Genomic DNA, 22386 nt, shown 5'->3' with positions numbered 1-22386 from the left:
TATTGGGCATTTAGAATCTCCGTTAACTCCAAGGTAGACATTTAAGAGTGAAATGAAATGTCTATATTCCCTTTAGCCTTGGTACCAGGGAATGGAAGTTTTGCAATGCCCATTCTTAAAAAAAAAAAAAAAAAAAAAAAAATCTCTCCAGGAAGAATTTATGAATTATTAAGCATGATATCTGAACTGCATAGACTGTCACATATTCTTCTAGGCACTGGAATTTGTGGACACCTGGTTAAATCTGACGTACTGGAAGGGTTATTTCAGCTTTTGTAACGGTAAGCTGCCTTGCGAAGTTACTTGTAATCAGCAGACTTGTTTAAGGTTAATGAAGCTGATATGGTCTACGTGGATTTTCATAAGCTATTTGACTGCAGCATTTACTCTTTCATAAACTGAACAGTTTTGGAATAATAGGGAACAGCCCCGCATGAATCAATTATTTCTTGAAAGATAAGAGACAGGATAGGCATTCATGATCAGTTTTCGTAGGAGAAAATCACCAGTGCAGTTTTGTAAAGACCTGTAAAGGGTCTTTGGGGCCCTATGCAGTTCAATGTATTTATAATTAATTTGGAACAGGAAGTGTCACCTGGCGAGACTCAGTTTTTAGTATAGCTTTTTTAATAGAACCTAACTCAGAAAGGTTGCAGAAGGATCTTAGGAGACTGGGTATTTAAAATGAAAGATTAAATTCAGTGTAGAATGTAAATATGCTGTTCACAAAGGGGGATTAATTCTCATCGTGTATGTGAAATGATGGAAACTCATGTGACTATTGCTACTGACAAGTGAGATCTAGGCTTATGAAGTCTGATTTTAAGAAAATGTTAGCTAATGGCTCAGTCATGATTAATGGCAAATCAAACATTAAGAATAAATAAAGAAGGCAAGGAAAGGAAACTGGCAGTAAGAACATTATTGTACCATTGTGTAAATCTTGTTTCTTTGATACTATGTACAGTTCTAATTTATCTATCTCAGGAAGGATATAATAGAACTGGAAATGCTTTAGAGAAGGGTAAAAGAGTTAATCAAAGCTACGGAGTAGCTTCCACACATGGAATGACTGAATGAATTTTGGACTCTTATCTGTGGAAAGAGATAACTGAGAAGAGATACAAAGGAGCCCTAAGAAGGGCAGGGAAGGAGGCTTTGCTCTCCCTTTTCTATCAAGATAGCAATGGGTAAGAGATGAAAAGAGCTAATATCAGTTTCAAAACAAAGAAAATAAAGGGGATTTTGTATTGCAATATAAAGTTGAAACGGTGACACTTTGTGATGCAAGGTGCTATAAGCCTATCTCTGCTCAAATAGGAGCTGGGTAAATTCAGGGCTCATGTAATTCATTGAGGACTGTTAAGATGTTTACTTCTGGTTCAGCTTCCCTCAGGGACTTCTTAATTCAGGGGTTTCCTAAGCCAGGATAATAGCTTTATAGGAGTCCAGGAAACTCCTATAACAAGATGTGATTGCTGATGTCATATGTGATTACATATCTTTGACTATCCATTGCTGACCTCCACTGTTGTCCACACCAGGACATTGGACTAGGTAGCTTGTAATCTTAGCAAGTGCATCCATTCTTATGAAAGACTCTGGCTTCAATTCTCGGTCCTAGTTACATGTAATTCATGTTTCTGGGCTGATAATTTAGCAATATGAAAATAAACTAGAATTTGCCTATCTTAATCAGGCCAAGGCATTCTGAGGTAGTCCTCTCCGATAAGGCCGCATTTCCTGCTTTGGGACCTAACTATACTTTGGCTCAAGAGAGATTCTGATCCCTAACTAGCCTTCAAATATTGGAATTCTTATAATCACTAACTATAGGAAAACAAACTGCTTAGGGTATTTTGAGAGAAGAATGCCTTTTCTAGTTGACTGAAGGATGGAAAAACTTTTGTGCAGTGTTTTTTTTTTTTTTTTTTTTTTTTTTTTTTAAACCTAGGACGTTTACGGTGCAGCATAGAACCTTGCTGTTTTGTGTGTAAATAACTGGAGAAAAATGTAGCAGAAGCATATAGGGAACATGGAAATTCTCAGTGAATATCCTCCTTTTCTGATGCTTAAAAAAAACAAAATAGACAAAGCATTTGAAGAAAATACCATGCTTCTGCTGTTAAGAGTGCAGAGAACAAGCTAATATTTTTTTTTTCACTAGTTTGATTTCCTTTAGTGAGGCCTCAGTTCCACCAACAATTTTTCATAAATATAACTTCTTATTGATTTAATCAAGCTCATAAAGTTGTAGCAAGATACTGGCAGCACCTAATTAGATTCTTTTATAATTTTAAACTGTTTATTTAATAGCATACAATTTTGCTGAGTAGCTAGAATTAGGCATAAGCTTTTTGGAAGGGTTTTATTTCTGATCCATTCTGAACCTACAACACGCACTGTTCTGGACAGGATTGTTGAGAAGTAAGATTTGATTAATGAAAGAAGTGTTTTATTACTTAAAAGTGTATTTTTTAAGAGTGACTAAAATATTTATTCTTTTTTAATAACAACAGTGTACTGACCATGACCTGGACTATGGAACTGAATGTTTGCATCTAGCTCTGAAATACTGTAAAATAAAGGCCAAACTTATTGAAGGAACAGCTGACCTCTGGAAGGTAAAGACAGTATGAATCTCTACTTTTTGTATGTTTATTTTAAATGAACAAAAGTAGCATGCCAGCTAAATTTCATCTAACCATAAACATTGTAAACTGTCTTAAATTGTGATACTTATGCTTTTCTCTTCCAAATTTCAAAATTTTGAATATACAAGAATGTTTTATAACAATTAAGAGACCAGCTTTCCTGGTATAAATGCTTAGTTGCTCAAAGAACTAACGCTTATGCTTTCAGGAGCTGGAGAAAGAGAGGGTTCTTCCAACCTCTGCCATCTAATCAACATTCTTCATGCAGACTGGTAGTAGTAGTAGTTTTACTGTCTTGAAGTTGAAAACCCATTAAAGATCCGAGCATGGGTTAAGGACAGCCGAATGCTTTGCAGCATTCAGTGCTAGGCCATGTAGTAAGGAGACAGTAGGGTCTGCTAGGGTAGGTTATAATCCTTCAGAATTAGGGAGGGAAGCTAGGTCTATCTGAGCAGGGTACTTTTGAAGAATTCCTGTTACAAGTTGATTGTTTCATACTGCTTGCAGTACTGTAAATGCAACTTTTATGCATAGTAACAAAAGAAGCAGTAACTACTTTTTGGAAAATTATTTTAAAGTAGAAATATAGGGCTGAATCTAGAATTTAACATGTGGAGAGATTCCATTTTAATGAATTTTAGTTCAGCTGGTATCTAGTAATGACTGTGGAACTAATATTCTCTTAAATCCATGCTTGCAGTTGGAGGCCATATTACAGGAGTAAATTTCTGTAAAAGTGTGGATTGAGTGTGACAGCAGTTCAGCGTTTTTGTTTGGGTTTATAGCTAAAACAAGAAAAGTATCTGTCCCAAAATCTAATGCTATATTCTAACTAGTGGGGCAGGGGAGAAGGGAAATAAATACATACATACATACAGTAGAGTGAGATGAAAAAACTGTGCCCCTGTACTGTACATCTGTTCCTGCCTCTGCCATTGTCCATTGAATGAGTTTAGGTAGAGTATTTTGCCTTTTTAACCTCTGCATAACCATAAAATAATGACTAATCCCCTGATAAATCACCTTCCAGAAGCAGGATTGTCTTTCCATAGATATATTAGATTTACACAGCTTAGCATGTAATTTGTATATATACTTTTAAACTTCTTTTGTAAGACTTTTCAATGCTGAGATTAATAGCATTATATATGCCAAGAGTTAATGTGGTCCCAGTGGTCTCAGTCTTCTTTTTTCAGCACAGGGGGAAAAAGTACTCCAACTGAAATAAGACCTGAAATAAGTAATCATGCTTCGAAGGTCCCTTGAGTTTTCAGAGTATGTGTAACAGAAAAAAGTTGCAATTAACAGAGAACAATTTCTAAAGTCCCAGTGTAACATTTTCTGTCTTTCATTGATGTTAAGTTTTGCCTTTCCTCCACAAAAAAAGTGCGTATGTGCACCAGTGAGACCCTCTGCTATTTTTCTAGTATTTTTTTCCTGAATAAATCAGCTTCATTTGACTTCCTTTTCCTCAAGATATGCATCAAATGATTACCTTAGTATGGCAAGTATTCATGTATCGGTATAATTCAGATGATGCCTACATATGGTCAAAATTATAAATTAAAGTTGACTTGGAAAACATTGTACGTGTTTACTTTCTAAAATTTTAGGATATTAGAATTTCTTTCAAAATCCTAATATTATACCAACAATTGATCTTCATCTGCTATCCCTTTGGAGATGTTCGGGTCAAATTTAAAGTCCTTACCTGGTCTGCTATATTCAATCAATAATTATTATCCCTTTCCAATAACTGATGCTGAAAGATGCTGCTGAAAGATAAGAGCAACACACTCTTAAATCCTACCATTTGAAAGCATCATTAATACAGATCTAAAATCTTAAGGTTAGTCATGTAAAGCTCTGTTGTTTTAAAAAAAAAAAAAAAAAAAATCCTGTATGGACCTTGAATCTTCAGAGAGCAGACCTACTGTTTGAAATATTCTCTTTAGATATTAGGTGTACAAGCCACATAACATAAAATGACTTATTGTATGTGTATATATTGTTTTCTTGATTTATCTCTAATTATTCTACCTGACTGCTGCCTATTCCTAGTATGTAGAAGGAGTAACGTTTCCAAAAAAAACTGCTCACCGTCAAAGTTTAAGAAAGTAAGAGGTGATTTATTTACTTTCTGGTGTCAAATTACAAAGTTGAAATCATTCTTCATAGAGACAACAATGAGGTAGGGACAATGACTTGTGTTTTAAATATTTATAAGTGCTATTACATAATTTTAACTATTTGTAATATATTTAGGATCAGGTTGGCAAAAAAGGAAACAGTGACATTGTCAACACATTATCTGTTTCTCTATTCTCTACACCTTTGAAACAAAATGGTCTTGAATGCTGTAGGGCAACATCCTCTTAAAAAAGTACAGAATCATGAAACAGAATACAATTGGTGAATCCTAATTTTTATGTGTGTATACATGTATGTATATGTGTGTATATATGTATATCGCGTTTGTATATATATATATGTATATAATGGAGGCAAAAACTTTATTTTAATATGGTTTTACGAAGATTGATAAGCATTTAAAGACTTATACTGATAGTACAAAATATCCTTGCCATTTCTGTAAGTCACAGATTATTTTCACATCCTAAAAAAAAATCCGATACAAAGGGGATCTGCATGAGATCTTAGTATAACAGAGGGAAATATGTCATTAAACTAAAATGTAGTGCATTTTGTAAATGTGTGATTATAACTTCGTTGTGCTTGTTTGGAAAAAGTGGTATAAAATATAAAGCAGTAAGTTATGCTTCACATTTAAGAGAGTTTTGTAAATCTGAAATTTATTTACTGTATATTCAATATATAAATACTATATATAATATATAAAAATTATAGATTATATTACATAATATATAATATTTATATATTTTGTCTATAACATTTAAACTATGTCTTTTATATTATCATATATAATATTATCTATATTATATAATATACATATTATTATAAGTTCATAATTAAACTAAAGTTTTTCTTTCACGGTTGCCTGCCTTTTGAATAAGTCTAATTGCAAGAACATCATCTACTCAACATGAGAAAATCCACATGATGAGAGAGTTGTTATGAATGACCATACCATAACAGAAACTTTGATTGGATTTAGTATGTTATTCAACATCAGGAGAGATGGAGAGAATCCCTCCCTCCCTCCCTGACTGATATGTAGCAGCCACCTGTGGTGGCTTACAGGGTTTTTTTTCTCTGTCCAGTTTACTATTTTCATAAAGCTTTTAGGAGCTTGTTTCTGAAATTTCTAACCCTCTGTCAAAATAGGTTGAAATTAGTGTATAGGCTCAAAGGCTACGAAGGAAATAAGTATGGATGTTTTGATGTTATCTCACGTTATTTATTTTTGTAGGAAATCAGCCTAAAACATATTTTCTAATATCTGCCTCTGAATCTCAGAACTGATTTTAAGGCTTCCTTCTTAATCTTTATGTGCTGGGTACCTGTTCTTTCCTTCTATCAAGGAAGAATCTTTAAGACAGTATTGCTAAGTAGTGATTTGACATCTTATTTGCTAAAAGTTCCACATGACAAATTTTGAGCCTCTTTGTTCTCCTAGGATTGCAACACAAGATATGTTAATAATTATTTGAAGCGATCTTTGGGGTTCTGATAATTTGTAGAACTTATCTTTTCAGACACCTACGACTGTGAGTGTTCTCAATACTCATCCCCGCAGCCGTGATTTCATTCGTAGTATTTGAACAAGGATAGAAACTGTGCAAACATCCACCAGTTAGAAGAGCAAAAGGAATGATGGGGGCGGGGGGAAACCATGATACTTGACACAACAGCTGTGTCCATCAAGTTTTCAGTGCGGTCTTTTGGAATTGTCTGGGTGGAAGTTAGGGACCATAGAAAAAAATTGAAAAAGCATATCCTGCTGCCAGAAGTCTTTTGGTTAGTGAGTTATCTCAGATGCAGAGAGAAAAGAGCAATGATAAAATGTTTGAGAACAGAAGCATCAGTGTATAAGTTTAATGTTACGAGATTACTGTCCTTGCACATGCAGAGAATCACAGCTTTAAGAAAGCTGGTAGTTGAGTATTCTTCCCTTAAAATGCATATAGTTTTGTCTCTCTCAAGGCATGCTGCAAATTCACAAATGTGAAGCCTTCTGCAATGGCTAAAGTCACAGATACACGTACTGTTCAGTGAAAATGTCCCTGAACAACTGTGCATAAAAAACCTGTGCAACAACCGCAGTAAATAACGCATCTTGAAGGCTGAGCCTACTTTATGAAGTAATTTCTTTTTAAAATCAGAATATTAACAGTATTTTTGTGCCTCAAAGTACTGTCAACCTGAGAATACATAAGACCATTTTTCACAGATCAAAGGTAGTCTTGTTTCTTGAAAGGTGTTCAGGTGGTAGTATGTCATAGATTTGCTGAATGTTCAGTGTTGAGGCACTGTAGAAATAGGTAATTAGAAAGCAATCTTGCAACAAAACTGGTCACTCAATATTTATTTATCCTTGCAATTATCTGCAAGTCATTGATTTTGCTCAACAGAATGTGAACTTAGGCAGGTGCACTTTCTGAGGCTTGATTCTTTCTCTGGCTTTCCCTCCTGCAGGACAAACCATAGATGTAAGCTAGGGGAAAGGATTGATGAGAAAGGCAGAATTATTCATCTCAGTGTGACTACAATATAAAACTTAATTTGAGATGGAAAGGAAAGCAGTAATTAGAGTCCTTATGGTAAAATCAAGTAATAAGTTACGTGGAGACGAAACAAAATGCTAATATGTAAACAGTATACTTCAGCTGTAAGATTTACTTTGCAAGACTAAAGCTTTTGGAATACTATTCATTCCATTTCCAAAACATATAGCAGAAAAAAAGTTATTCAGAGCCGAATATAGAATATTCATATGGAAACAATGCAGAAAATTCAGTAATGTTTTATTTAACATAGCAAGAAGCTATAGTAGCAGGAAAGACAAATATTTAGTAGTTATCAGTTTATAATGACTGCACGTCATTATAAAACAGCAAGTTTGAAGGACATAACTAGCAAAGGCTGTTGGTGTCTTGGCTATTTTTTGTTTTACATAGTTTTCTATGCAAAGACTAATACTGTGATTGTCAACCACTGTGATGGTACAAAGGCAAATAGGAAAGATGTTTTCTAAAAGTACCAGGTACCAATATTCAGCAGCTTATTGTCCATTTAACTTGATTTATGTCTTCGAGAAGATCTTACTGGTGTTCAACTCTCTGAATGCTCATACAAAGTCTACTGTAGTCTCTAGACTGACTCTCACTGATTAGTTGACCTCTCATTAACAATAACAGTCTTACACTGCTTGAATAAGTGCACCTATATTACTACTGGAAATAACTAGGTGTCTGCCTGCTTGTGTTTATGATTACAATTTCTTTCAAACATTCATCTTTTTCATGATAAAATTACAGAGTAGAAATATTGTTTCTTAAGAACTTATGAAAATCTGTGAAAATCGGTGTGATATATTTTTAATGAGCATTTAAAGGGTTAAGGATAGGTTTAAAATGAGTTCTAAGCAGACCTAAGTATTAAAAAAAAAAAAAAAATTCTTTGGAGTCTCCAGTAATTTCTACAACCTCTGTTCTCATGATTTGCCAGTGATATTTTACCATGATGAAGAAATTGACAATATCATTTGTTTATGGTATTTCAAATGTAAAGAATTGCCTTCAGGGCATTATTTTATTGGTTTTACATTCCGGTAAGATCTAATGAGGTTTATCTGTCCTTTAGGTGACCTACAAGCGGGATCTGTATGCAGCTGAATCAATTATTAAGGGTATGTGTTCATCCTTGTGGCTGTCAGTTTGCATATTCCTGAGTGTAATTTAGAATTTTGTGTTCTCTTGTTTTAAATGCCTTTAAGAAAAGTTTTATGATGGCTAAAATATGCTGTTATTGTTTTAACTTGTTTTCTGGGATACTTATTTTATATTATGCATTATTTACCTTACATGATTTACTTTACTCCTCTTAAAAGAGAAAACCGTATAAAAAGCTGTGTATATGACAGAGTCAAATAGAGATTAATTTTGAAGGAATAAACACATTCTTGTTTCTTAGTTCCTGTTCAGTTCTGAATATGCTGCAGCTTTCTAATCTTAAGTAGTAGACTGAAAGGTATGTATTAACTTTTAAGGGCTCTTTACCTTCTTATATACAGTGGCTTGTTACCTGAATTGATATAGCAATGATACGTTGAAGTATTCCGTTACTTTTTATAAATACTGTGTTGAACTGTGTTTTAACCTTTTGCTATACTAACATGGTGGTTTAATAGCAGTCTGAAAAGAAACGATCTGGAAAGAAATAAATCTTAAGTACCATATGTTGAACAGTCTGGTTATTCTAAAATGATAGGCACTGATTTGGGGGACTTTTGCTTGAGTCCTTATTGAGAATTGGGAGATAAAAGTCCAGAAACAGATGAATAGAAAGAGACTTTTCTTTGGGTTAAAAATATCTTTTCAGGGAAAAGAGTTAGTGGGTACCTGTTTAAGAAAAACAGAGTGAAAACCATGTCCTATTAGAGCATTGATGAATGACCAGCTAATTGTTTACTTTAGTGGTTCATTTGTTGTTATAAGATTCAGTATCAGTTTAGCTTCTTATTTGGGTAAATTAGTCAATGCTGAGCTCAGCGCTGTCACGCTAGACAAGCTAGCTAGCTTAAACATAGCTGAGATCTCGCTGTGATGGTTCTACGCACTTCTTGGCTGCTTTGCTTAATTTTTTTTAGATCTAATTCTAGTAGTCTGAGATACAGAATTGCAGGAATAGAACTAGTCGGAAGCTTCTAGTTGCTACAGTGAACAAATATTGCATATTATAATATATGAATTGGTATAACTACATTACTCAGTGTTTTGGTAGCCTGTCATGGAGAAAGGATCCTGGAAACCTCAAGACGTTCTGTTTTTAATTAGGAATTGGCTTTTGTCTCCATAGTTGGCAGCCTAGAATTCCTGAAAACCTTGTTCTGAGTAGGAATCTTGGAGGTTCCCAGAATCCTATATCTTTCACGCTTAGGATTTCCAAAGATATTAAAGACAAGAAGGTGACTGGGAGTAGTCAGCAGGGATTTGTGAAAGGGAAATCACATCTGACCAACCTGATAGCCTTCTACAATGAAATGACTAGCTCAGTAGATGAGGGAAGAGCAGTGGATATTGTTTATCTTGATTTCAGCAAGGCTTTCAATAACATCTCCCATAAAATCGTCATTGATAAGCTGATGAAGTACAGACTAGGAAAGTGGAGAGTGAGCTGGATTAAAAAGTGGCTGAACTGCTGGGCTCAACGAATTGTGAGATGTAACACAAAGTCCAGTCACTAGTGGGGCCCTCCGGGGTTGATACTGAGGCCAATACTGTTTAACCTCTTCATGAATGACCTGGTTGATGGGACAGCACACCCTCAGCAAGTCTGCAGATGACATAAAATTGGGAGGAGTGGTTAATGCACCAAATGGTTGTGCTGCCATTCAGGGGCCATGACAGCTTGGAGGAATGGGCAGAGAGGAACATCAAGAAGTTCAACAAGGGAAAGTGCAAAGTCTTGCCCCTGAGGAAAAATAACTTCAGGCACCAGTACAGGCTGTGGGCCAACTAACTGGAAAGCAGCCTTGCAGAAAAGGACCTGGGGTTTCCGGTGGACATGTTGGCCATGAGCCAGCAATGCGCCCTTTTGGCAAAGAAGGCCAGCAGTGTCCTGGGCTGCATGAGTTCGAGAGAGGTGATCCTTCCTCTCTGCTCAGCGCTGGAGTGCTGGGTCCAGCTCTGGACTTCCCAGGGTAAGAGAGACATGGATATACTAGAGCAAGTCCAGCAAAGGCCACAAAAACCATTATGGGATTGGAGCATCTGACATAGCCTTGTACCCTCAGAGGCTGAGAGCGCTCGATTGTTTAGCTTGAGGAAGAGATGGCTCAGGAGGATCTTACCAATGTATATGAATGCCTGATGGAGGAAGTAAAGAAGACAGAGCCAGACTCTTCTCAGTGGTATCCAGCAAAGGGACAAGAGAGAACGGGCACAAATTGAAACACAGGAATTCCATTTAAACATCTGGAAAGCCTGGACATTCTTAAGGTTCTCAGGTTTTCTATCACAAAGGTGGGAGGCTGGAAGGGACACTGTCTGTCCTTGGTTTCCTAGGAATAATTCACTCAGCTGAGACTGTCAGTATACATGTCTTGAAAGCCAGGGGTATGAATACCACATTTAGTCAGCAATTATTAAATTATTTAGTTATTACTACATTAATACTTTCTGGATAGTATTTTTAACTTTTTCTAGCTTATGGGAAGCTTTGAAAGTGGGGGTCTGGTCTGACTTGAACTAGAAAAAAATATTTCAAAAAATGTAGTTTTCCTAATTTATCCACTTATTTTTGAACAGTTATAGATCCTATTGGATATTTACGAACTTGATGGAAGCAGAATTCTTTCTGCCATTAACAGTTTCTTCCCAAATAAGATCTAGATAAGAAGTTCTTGATCTGACTCTATGATTATCGAAGTAGTTAATTAGTGATGTTCTGAAATTCATGGTTCTTGGAAAAGTTCATAGTATTTTCATTTAATTTTAGATGATCTTTCCTTGGATAAAACAGTTCAGCTTGAATATAAATTTTAAAAGCTCATATGTTGTAGTTATTCTTGTCATGTGAGCAAAATGGCTGATATGATAAAAACCAATAATTAATAAAATACATCAGTGACGTCATGTTACAATATGATTCAAAATCAAGCAGTGATTTTTTTTATCTCCTTGATGAATAGGAACCTGAATTTAGTATATTTTTTTAATACTTCAGTTGAAGATAAAAAAGGGAAGTCTGTAATCTTTGAGAAGGGCAAAAGTAATTATATAATAAGATTAAGGGTTTTTTTTCTAGTCTAAATATAGATCCCATTCCATGGGTCATTATGCATATCCTTAACTAATCATCTGACTGGAGCTTACCCGATGATCTGACTTGTCCCATTGACTTAACTTCTGTGTTTACAATCAAGTAAATACATAGCTTTTTGCAGAGTCAGTACCAAACTAGATTGGTAGTTTAACTTTTAAAACATCTTCTGAGACCCATCAGAGGCCAGTTTTATTTCTTCTAGCAGTATGCAGATCTGGCAGTATCTCGATGATAGGAGTTCTCACTGAATTCCTAATTCTAAAATAATGAACTCTTGCTCTAACAGTACAGATTCTGTCTAAATTTGAAGCGTTGTCTGTAGTTTTATGTATAAGGAGAGACTTTCAAAGAACAGTTCCTTCTGGTGGTAATGTTAATAAGGAAATGCATAAACATGATGCAGCCATCTGGATATGCTATTTTGTTACAATAATTATATAAATAGAATTGATCAATGTACTTCTGTCATTCAAGCTTGCTGAGGCCAGTCATGCCAGTATAAAATGATGTAAATGCCAAGAATCAGCTTGGAGGAACAGAGAAGCAGCCACTGCAAGATCAGTAGCCACGCATCTTTTCTCTCTAGGGTTTCACTAACAGCCTCTGGAGAGAGGAAGGGCCTTCTGCTGATTCTGACCAGTCTAAAGAGGTGAACTTGGCTAGGAGACATCCCCCATGAGTAATAATAGAGGATGATAGTTCCTTTTTGTAACAGGTTTTTGAAGAGGACACCTGGACTGAGATGCAATGTTGTGCACCATATAGTACAGCCATAGTTGGGTGGATTCAGACTCAGGTCACCTAGAGTGCCTGAAGCAGCAGTACTGCAGGATGCTGTAAAGCTAGGATGCCAGATACCACTGCTCAGCATGCCAGCTGGCATGCTGTCAAGGTGCTCTGGAAGAGTCTCAAAAGCTAAATAATGTGAACAGACAGGGCGTTAGGTTACTGAGGGCACTGTCGAAGTTGCACTGGCTCCCCACTACTGATTAAGTCTTCACAACTGATTTCTTTATTAGCACATAATCACATTTACTTTTCTGGATGCATATTTTATTGATGGATGTACTTAGGAATGTGATGAAGAACACTTCATGTTATCTACAGTTAAATTTATTAGCGAACCAAACTGATTTCCTTCAACTTCAGACACTGTTAGTTATCTTTTCCCTTAACCACTTTATTTAGTTAGAAAATCTATTTATTTGTTTTGAAGAGAGTCATTCAGCTGGATGTTCACTTTGTGCTTATAAACTGTATTTTTTTCCTTTTGAATTACGAGTTTAATTCAACTGCTCTTTTAATATTCTAGCATACAAAAATATGTATTTAGATTATACTTGTGCCTGTGGACAGTTTTGCCTATGAACTTCTGGCTCATTTTTACATGTTACTTTGCTATGCTGTTTATTTTTGAGGTACAGTTGCATTTGTGTAGTTTCTCCATGTTTTAAATTGCAAATATGTAATTAATCAAATTAAATACACGAAAAATGATTATGGTAATAAAATGATGTTTGACAAAAGTACAGTTCGTCATTTGATTGTAATTATGAGATTGTGTCTTTAGTCAGCTACATTACAAATGTAATTCTACATACGTAACAAGTCCCAAATGTTTCATAGAAGCACAGCTGGATTTTTAACTGCTGGCCTAATGAGGCTTATTAAAAGGTAGATTTTAGCTTGCTAAACTTGACTCAGATATAGGTGAGAAAAACATACATACATACATACGTGTGTGTGTGTATCACTCGTACTCAAGGCAATGTAAAGAAACTTCATAGTGTAGAAAGACTGATGAGTTATTTATCTTCTGAAACTGTTTTCTTAAAACATGACTTATTAATTTCCTTAGTTCCTCAAGTCTTTCCTTTACAACTGTATTATGAAAGTCTCAGAATCCTAGCATCATTTGTTTTATAAACAGTATATTTAATGCTTTGCTTTACTTCAGCCGGTATGAACTTGTAGGGTATGCAGACAAGGTGGCACATGTCTATTTTTATTAGTCTTGAAGTAAGAAAACATTGTTTTACAATAAGGGTAACTCATCTAGAAGTGTAGTTAAGTTCTTGCTAATACAAAACATCCTAAAAAATTTCCATTAGGACTGTTACCCTCAGGGTAAGTATCTTTGAACTCCGGTTCAAACATGTAAACTTTAAATGTAGCTTTTCAGTAGAACTTTGTAATTTAGAGTTTGACTGTTTTCTCTCTCTGGTTTTCCTCTTCTTTTTTAAGGACCCTCCTTCTGCAGCTACTTTTTTCCATGAGTGTACACCTGCAGATTGAACATTTTGCCCTCATATGGGGCTAAATAAGTATTGGCTTATCTAGATGTATATAAAATTCTTTATTTTGCGGGTGCAAAGAAGACATGTAATTGTCTAATGCATTGTAATACATTCAAACTCTGTTTATAACTGTTGGAAGCTAAATGCCATCTTTTGTCTTATAAGAAGAACCCACGTGACTTTAGAAAAACGCTTTTTATCAAAAGACAAATGGCAAAAGGATTACTAGCAGAAAAAAGAGGGTAGGCTGCAATCTCATGGGCGCACTGCAGTGCTCATTAACTCGTGGCTGCCATCTACGTTGAGGCAATGAATGGCAGATGGGGGAAGTACCGCTCATAATAGTTATTGTCGGATGAAAACAACTCTCTTCCCTGTCTTCTACCACAAAATATTCCTCTCTTTCTTACATGCTAATATTGGTAGGTGTAGTGTCAAGTTTGGCTTTTGGTTTTTGTGGCTACGGAGAAATGGGGAATGGTTAAACAAAGAGTTTTTGGGTGTTTTTGGTTACCTGTGTTGTATGAATAACAATTTCAACTTACTCTCTTAAGTGTGAATGAATTAGATGCGTGGCAATAGTTATTTCATTTTTCTTCTATTTACCGTGGTAGAAGCAACTCTGTTATGAGATATTAGGAGTGCCAGGGAGAACCATGCTGAATTTCCAGAGCCACTGTTTTCTAGCCACTAAGATGTAGAAATTGAAAATAGATTTCTCATAAGTTAATTTCCTATTGTGAATTCACTGCAGACTTGTAAGCAGATAACTACTTGATGAATAAAATATACTTCCAAAAAGGCGGGAATTTTAATGATAGATGAAGAATGCCATGATATGTAAATACATTTACAAAAGGAAGTGTATGTTTATACACACATGTGCAATTAAAACAAAAAATTACTTCTATGGGGTAACACCTATTTGTCATTCAGGGAAATTTTTATTGGTCTAGTATTAATTCTGTAGGATATGATATTTATGATCTTTATTCAAACAAAAATACTATAATTGCAGTTTGTTTGTGGCATGCTGCTTAGGGTAAACTTTAAGCCAATTATGGCAGTAGAGGTTATATATTATTTAACTAAGGTAATTCCATGGACATATACATGTTTTAATCTATAATTTTGAGTGTGATTAGGGTCTGATCTAGGGTGAAGAGCATAACAGAAGAACAACATAACCATAAGTACTGAATAATAATCTGACCTAAAAAATTATGTGTTGTAATAGGTTCAGGATATGAAAGAACAGCATAGGAGGTAGTCAGGTTAAGAATTAATTTTCAGTTTTAACCTGCGTATTCTTTTATTTGAAGATATTTTTGTCTTTTTTAGTTAAAGGTGTATTTTCTCCTTTTTAATTTTCAAAAACTTCAAACGTTCAAGTCTCCCAGCTGAAATTTCTGTATTTATTATGCAACCCAAAAGTTTTACGAAATACTTTTTCAAGATCTTTTGTTTATTGCTTCACTCTTAGCAAAAGTAGAGACTATGTAGATCATTTTACTAAACTTTAAAAAATAATCTGCTGAAATCTGCCTATCCCTAGTGGATTAGAGTAATCTTAAATACCTAACGTGCTGCATTATATAGTCTTCTAACTACGAATTTTCTTAATATCGTTGTATCTGTGGCAGGGAAACTGGGAAGTCTGCATCTCAGATAACTGAGAATTTAGGTAATAGAAGCAAAACTCACTTTAAATGCATGACCTTTTAATGACATCTTTGCAGGGCTGCTAGGGAAGGGGAATTTTCATTTCTGAAGTGTGTTATTGTTACCAGATAAATGCAGGTGTTTGTACATGAATTCCTCCTTTACTGTCAGTAGCTATTAGAAGAATGTGGGAGTGTAACAGCCATTTCTTGCAATTAAAAACAAAAAAAAAAAAAAAAAGAAAGAGAGAGAGAAGAAAAAGACCACCTCACCAAATTTTATCCCTTTATAATTTCATACAGGTCACTTTAAATGGTGCAAAATTTTCATGTGAAAGTATGTCAATGCATTACATTGTTTTAGAACCTAATGTCAGGAAATCTTTTGTTTTAGCCAGGAAAGACTTGTCTGAGGAAAAAACACTTAAGATATAACTGACTATGAAAGAAATTAATGTGTGATAATAATGGGGAGGAAAACATAGAAAGTACTCAGAGTAGTATAAAGATTAATGAATAGTAAAATTAGGTCAGGTACCTCCCTAAATTCCATCAGACAGAAAATATTAAGCGAATTCATTTTTATGGAAGTTTTGAAAAGTTGGGACACATCTAATTAAATGTAGACATTAAAAATCATTAAATATATACCGTAAACTAATAACTGATGGTTCCCATTACAGCTATTGGCGGTCTAGTCAAGATCAGCTGTGGAGCCTAGGGAGCAATATATCTTGTCCAAAAGTGAACAACTAAAATATGTCAGATAAATTGTTTCTTAAAAATGCCTGTTTATTGACTACGGGAATGCAGTGTGACTAGCTTTAGGTGCAGGCACCTGCATTGTGGATGCCTGGAGTAAGGAAGGAAGAATCCCACTAGAAAATCTTTGCTTTGTTGCCTGATACATCAGGCAACGGGAGAGGGAGAGAGAGAGAGAGGTTTAATGGAACCAGTTCTGAAATCTTATCAGATTTATCTAATGAAGAACATTTCTACTGCTTTTCTGATGGAGAAATCCAATGTTTAGCCTCACACGATTTGGCAGTGTAAAGGGCTTTTAGCTATTTTTAATTTTATGGGAAAATATGCTCTAAGTACATTAAATGTGGTGCAGTGTTGGGAGGTTTCTCCATAATCAGGCATAGCTAAGAAGTCGAAAGTAAATGGGAGATAGGTGTTGGAAAGAGGAGGTTTCCAGGAAAATAAGAAGTTTAAAATAAATAGAGGAAGGGGAAGCCAAAGCAAGAGAGAGACTGTGGCAGGTAATATAATAGTAATAAACCAAAGGATGGGTCAGACAAAGAGGAAAGAAGAGTAGAACAGAGGCAATAAGGCAGAGGAGGAATAGGCATCATCAAAGGTATAGCTAGCATGTTCAGTATTTCCTTTATATGGAATTGGTATATTATTCAAAGAAACTTGTTTCACATAAAAATTTCCAGAAATTCCATCCCACTTGTTGAGATTCAAGCAAAACTTTTGACACTGTCTCCCACAATATGCTTGTATCCAGGTTAGGAGCTACTGGACTTAAGTCCAGTCAAGGGCTACTAAGATGATTAATCCTGTCATATGAGGAAAGGCTGAGAAGGCTGGAACTCTTCACCCTCAAGAAGAGAAGGCACAGGGGGATCTTATCAATGCATTTTAATATCTGAAGGGAGGTTGTAAAGAGAATGGGAGCAGACTCTCTTCGGTGGTGCCCAGTGATAGGACAAAAGGCAACAGGCACAGACTTAAACACAGGAAGTTCTGTCTGAACATAAGGAAAACACTTTTTTTTTTACTGTGAGGGTGACTGAGCACTGGAACAGGTTACCCAGAGAGGTTGTGGAGACTTCATCTTCTGAGGTATTTGAAAGCTATCTGGACATAGTCCTGGGCAACGTGCTTTAGGTGACCATGCTTGAGCAGGGGGCTTGGATTGGATAATCTTTAAAGGTCTCTTCCAACCTCAACCATTCTGTGATTCTGTGATCACATTTTGGACAACTTGATGAGTAAAAAAAATGGTTGGATGGTTGGGTTCAAAGGGTACTGGTTAATGAGTTGTATTCTACCTGGAGGTGAGTAACAACTGGAGTAGTTCAGGGGTTTATACTGGGACCTCTTCTGTCTAACATCTGTATGAGTGACCTAAAGGAGGTGATGGAGTATATTGTCACCAAGCTGGTGGATAGCACCATTCTGAGAAGACCAGTCAATATGTTCAAAGACAAGGCAGCTATTTACAGGGACCTAGACAGGCTGGAGAAATGGGCTGACAGGAACCTTATGAAATTCAGCATGGACAATGCAAAGTCCTGCACTGAAAAGGAATAACCCTTGCAACAGTACAGGCTGGGGGCTGACTGGGTGGTGAGCAGCTCTGCTGAAAAGGATCAGGAGGTCTTGGTAGACAGCGAGTTGAACCTGAGCTAACAGCGTGCCCTGGTATTAGAGAAAGCCAACAGCATCCTGGCTTGCATTAATGGGAGCATAGCTAGGAGATCGAGAGAAGTGATTGTATCCCCCAATCAGCACTCTTAGAGTGCATCTAGAATATTGCATCAGGTTTTGGGTCCCCCAAGACAAGAAAGACATGGATAAATTGTAGTGTGTTCATCAGAGGGTCACCAAGACGGTTAGGGGCTGAAGTACATGTCCCATGAGGAGGGGCTGGGAAGCTGGATTTGTTCAATCTGGGGAAGAAAAGACTTAGGAAGCTAATAGCAGCCATAGGAGCTAATAACGTCCTTATAGCCATCATACCTATGAGAGGTTGCAGATGAGACAGAGCCAGGCTTTTCACAGTGGTGCATGGGAGGAGGACATTTCTTGTCAAAAAAGACCAGTTTTTTTTTTTTTTATCTCCAAAAGACAAAAATTGGAACAAGTGAAGTTCCAACTCAATATAAGGAAAAACTCTTTCATCATAAGAACAGTCAAGCAATAGAAGAGGTTACCTGGAGACGTTGTGCAGTCTCCATCCTCAAAGATTTTCAAGAACCAGCTGGATAAAGGGCTGAGCAACTTGATCTGACCTCATAGCTGACCCTGCTTTAAGAAGGGTGTTAGACTAGAGACCTCCTGAGGTTTCCTCCAGCCTAAATGATCCCGTGAAAAATCCATGACATCTTATGGCTTTCCAGAATGCCCGTCTGATTCACCTAAACACAAACTTCTGAAAACTGGGAATGAAGTGTGGCACACAGTTGCCTCCACTTTCAGTCGACAGAATTCATTAAACTAGTGGGAGTTATTAACAAGCATTCCAACTGCATTCATTGAATTCAATTTAATTATGCTGAATAGTAACTGGATCAGCTTATCAGAGCTGGGACACAGGCAATCTTAGAGAGGGTCTGCCCTGCATTCCCTCCAACAATGCAGCCAGTGTGCAGATCATCTAAATTAACCTACAGATTTTATGGCCACTTGGAAAAGTTGATCTTTAAATTGAAAGGGAGTTTTAAACCTGAATTAGAACAGAGCGGATGCTTTGCTATAGTGGTTTTATTAAAAAAAAAAAAAAGATTTCCAAACTTCCTTTGTACATTTTTCTTGATCATTTCAAAGAATGCAGTATCTTTTCAATGTAGGTATTATCATTACTTTCATTTTTTCATACTTTTATTAGGCTTTCCCCCCTCCCACACTATATTCCTCCTCCAATTTAAAAATATATTTTCTCACTTCATCTTGCTTTCCTTTCTTCTTTGTTAAATCTAACCTACACGTCTTGATCACCTTTTCTGTAGTCTTCTGTCCTTTCTCATTTAGATGGCAGAAAGCTAGAAATTTAAGGTAGGCGTAGAGAGTAATGAGACTGATTTTTGTAGTTGAAGCCTTTGAGCAGCCTCTTGTGAGGCTACATTTGTTGCTGCTGGTTGTTTATGGAGTTTTTTTTAAAAAGAACTAAGTAAAAGTTATGGTGCCTTTTTGGATTCCACAGCCGCCTTCCACATGTGGATTTTTGTAATAGCTCCAATCTAACCTTCTTCATTAAATTAGTTAGTTCCACAGAGTCTGAGTTCTTGAAATCTGATATGCCATTCTGTTTTATTATGTACATCTCTCTCGTATCTGCAATTTATCTACATTCCTTGTACAGTACTAAATTCAAGTGGCTCTTGCTCTCTGTTTTCAAACTATCCACCAGTTTCTATATACTGATAAGAAGAGAAACTAATTCAGTGTGGTTTCCCACTGACCCATTTTTTTAGACTATAAAGTTACTCTGTATTAAGTATTGATCAACTTTGATGCATGTTCAATATAATTTTTTTCTCAACAAATCTATTGGAATATAATTTCTTCCGCAGTTGTGGTATCCTGTGATTTGCATTCCTGTAAGAGCTGGCCATGCATTTGTTGTCATTCTCACTTTCATCTGGTTGTGATGGTTTATAAGCAGATGTTTATTGTTCTCTCTCTTTCTTTCCCCTCTTCTTCCTAACTTAATACAAAGGAAGTTGCTACCAGGCTTTCCATTATCACATAATAATAATTACAATTTTGGACATCATAAATGTCCATGATTCGTAGAATCATTCTAATTATCTTTTGGGATCCTCAGTGATTAATTGACTTTTTCTGATCACAAAAATTACTTAGAAATCACAAGTCATCTTCCAATAATGTTAACTCTGTAACAGCTTTTAAATTAGTTTTTAGGTCTGTATGTCTATTTTTATAAAGAAGTCTTTGAGTTTATCATAAAAAGTGAGATGTTTACTTCAGTTAGACCTATTTAAGATTATTTAACTTACCATGTGGTATATAATTATAGAAAACCTTACCATGTGCAACCAATGTATATCTTTGTATTCAGACTTGTTTGAGTAGTCAGGCTGTATTTTTTTATAATTTCTTTTACATCTTTCAATACCAATTTATGTTGTGTTGTTGTTCTGTGAATTTTTGTCTCTGAAGTCTCATTGAAGTCTACTTTAAATGTAATTAGACTTCATGTTTTTTGAAATTTTTAGCTGCTTGCAGAATAGCTACCCTAAAGAGAGTGCAAATCTTATGTTTCAATATGCATACTAATTTAACATCTAAAGGATAAAATCCTGAGCTTGAAGTAAAAATTCCAGATTTGGATTTTTTTCATCTATTTGCCTAAAGAAAGGAAAAAGCTCACTGAATCTTTAAACTGTAGTAAATACCAGGAGAAAATACAATTCTTTGAAATATTTGTTTTATAGAGCAGACCATGCATTAATTTAAAAATATTGCTTTTGTTATCCACAAAAGAATATATATTTTTTCCTACAGCACTCTATGAGTTCTGATAAGTTTCCAGTTGCAAAACCTTTGTCCCTGACTCTGAACACTGTCTGATACTGAAATGAACAATTAGATCTCCTGTTTCCTTAAGTTCAGTCCAGTTTTAGCTGCTATTATGTGGTATATATCATGGGGAGGAGGATTTATGTTATCCAGTGTCTTCTGCTTATTTTTGCTTACTCTGTATGAGCAGCTTTTCCCAGTATTATTGATTTTGCGTTTAGTTGACCCATTGAAGTGATAAGCAATATGAATATTTCAAGAAATTACTTTCTTGGTTGTCATCTAATATCAGTAACGTGGACCTGAACAAATACCTTTTCATAGGTCTCCGTTGTTTAAGTAAGTTTTTCACATTGTATATAATTATATCAAGTATAACGTAAATTTTTGAGTTGTAGTCTATACTAATTGTGTCAACTTTCCTTGAAATAAATCTTCTTAAATATTAAATTTACAGCTATTGAAAAGGTACTGTCAAGAGATGGCAGTGTAAGAATTGAAGGTAAAGCTCAGCAGATTAGTAATTTTGTTTGATGTATTCTTTGCGTGGAATATTCTTTTTTTTTTTTCCTCCTTGATCACAGACAACCTATCACAACAAATTTGTGTTATTACTGATGTGAAGGAAGATGTGGTGCAAGTTGGTTTTCTCCTTCATGAATCTCTGAAAAGCCAAATAAAAGTAAGTAGAACTCTGTGGCTGTAAACTGAATGATTAATGTTTCTGGTTGTCACAACTCGTAAGAAATGGTCTAAATATTGTGATGACAGAAGATGAGCTCTAGTATTACAAGGGATTAGCACTAGGTGTGGAATCTACCAAGAAAGAAACATCTTCTGCCCATTTATGATACGGAAAGGGATCTTACAGATGCTCTTTAAAATGTATATGTTAGATTAGAGGAGAAATTGGATCCACACAGCAGAAAGAACTTTTTTTTGGATGTTATGGATTCAGAAAGCCCAAATTGTTACAAATATGTTACAGAAGAAATGCTTTTGTTACTTTGAAGTTTGAACTAAAGTCTAAACCAATTAAAGAATACATTGTGTTCCTGCAAAACTGCAAATGCAAAGTCAAAGTAATTGGTCTTGGTGCAGAGATATGGAAGTAAATTTCACTTAAAGGGCTTGCTATTTGAAGCATTGTTATAGAATACTGATGGAATTTTCCATTGACATTTCATTACCTTATTCTTTTTTCATTATTCCTACAAATGCAACTACCACATGTTTTCATTTTTCCAAAGATGCTTAACATTTGATAATGAAGTAATTCTTAATTGTGTGTTATGTGATGATGTCACATCTTTGTATTTCTCAAAGGAGAAATAGACTAGTGGTAGCTGTTCAAAAATAGAAGTGTCCTGATTTGCATAATGTTTCTTCAGCGTACTGGAAAATAAGACTGATTTTAATGCAGGCCTGTAGAAGAATGGGTTTTACTCATGCCTGCTCATCTTTGGCTTTCTACGCTTAATTAATTTTTGGGTATTTTTGTATAACTAACTGTTTTGCTATTTTATAGCT

General features: G+C 35.5%; 1 protein-coding gene across 6 annotated transcripts in view; it reads left to right on the top strand.

Annotated features, from left to right (window-relative positions):
* The window catches only part of CRPPA (CDP-L-ribitol pyrophosphorylase A), a 128111-nt gene that overhangs the window by 42178 nt on the left and 63547 nt on the right, over positions 1-22386 (top strand). For all 6 annotated transcript variants that reach the window (XR_011139630.1, XR_011139629.1, XM_068935016.1 and 3 more), the window contains exons 4-6: positions 2520-2624; positions 8439-8484; positions 21441-21538. Coding sequence is in view for 4 of the 6 variants with exons in the window: in XM_068935016.1 (XP_068791117.1) it covers positions 2520-2624; positions 8439-8484; positions 21441-21538 (249 nt within the window). In the remaining 2 variants the exon portion in view is untranslated. The remainder of the gene's footprint in view (positions 1-2519; positions 2625-8438; positions 8485-21440; positions 21539-22386) is intronic.

The sequence above is a fragment of the Struthio camelus genome, chromosome 2, assembly GCF_040807025.1.
Source record: "Struthio camelus isolate bStrCam1 chromosome 2, bStrCam1.hap1, whole genome shotgun sequence".
Lineage (NCBI taxonomy): Eukaryota > Metazoa > Chordata > Aves > Struthioniformes > Struthionidae > Struthio > Struthio camelus.
This window is presented reverse-complemented; position numbering and strand designations above follow the sequence as displayed.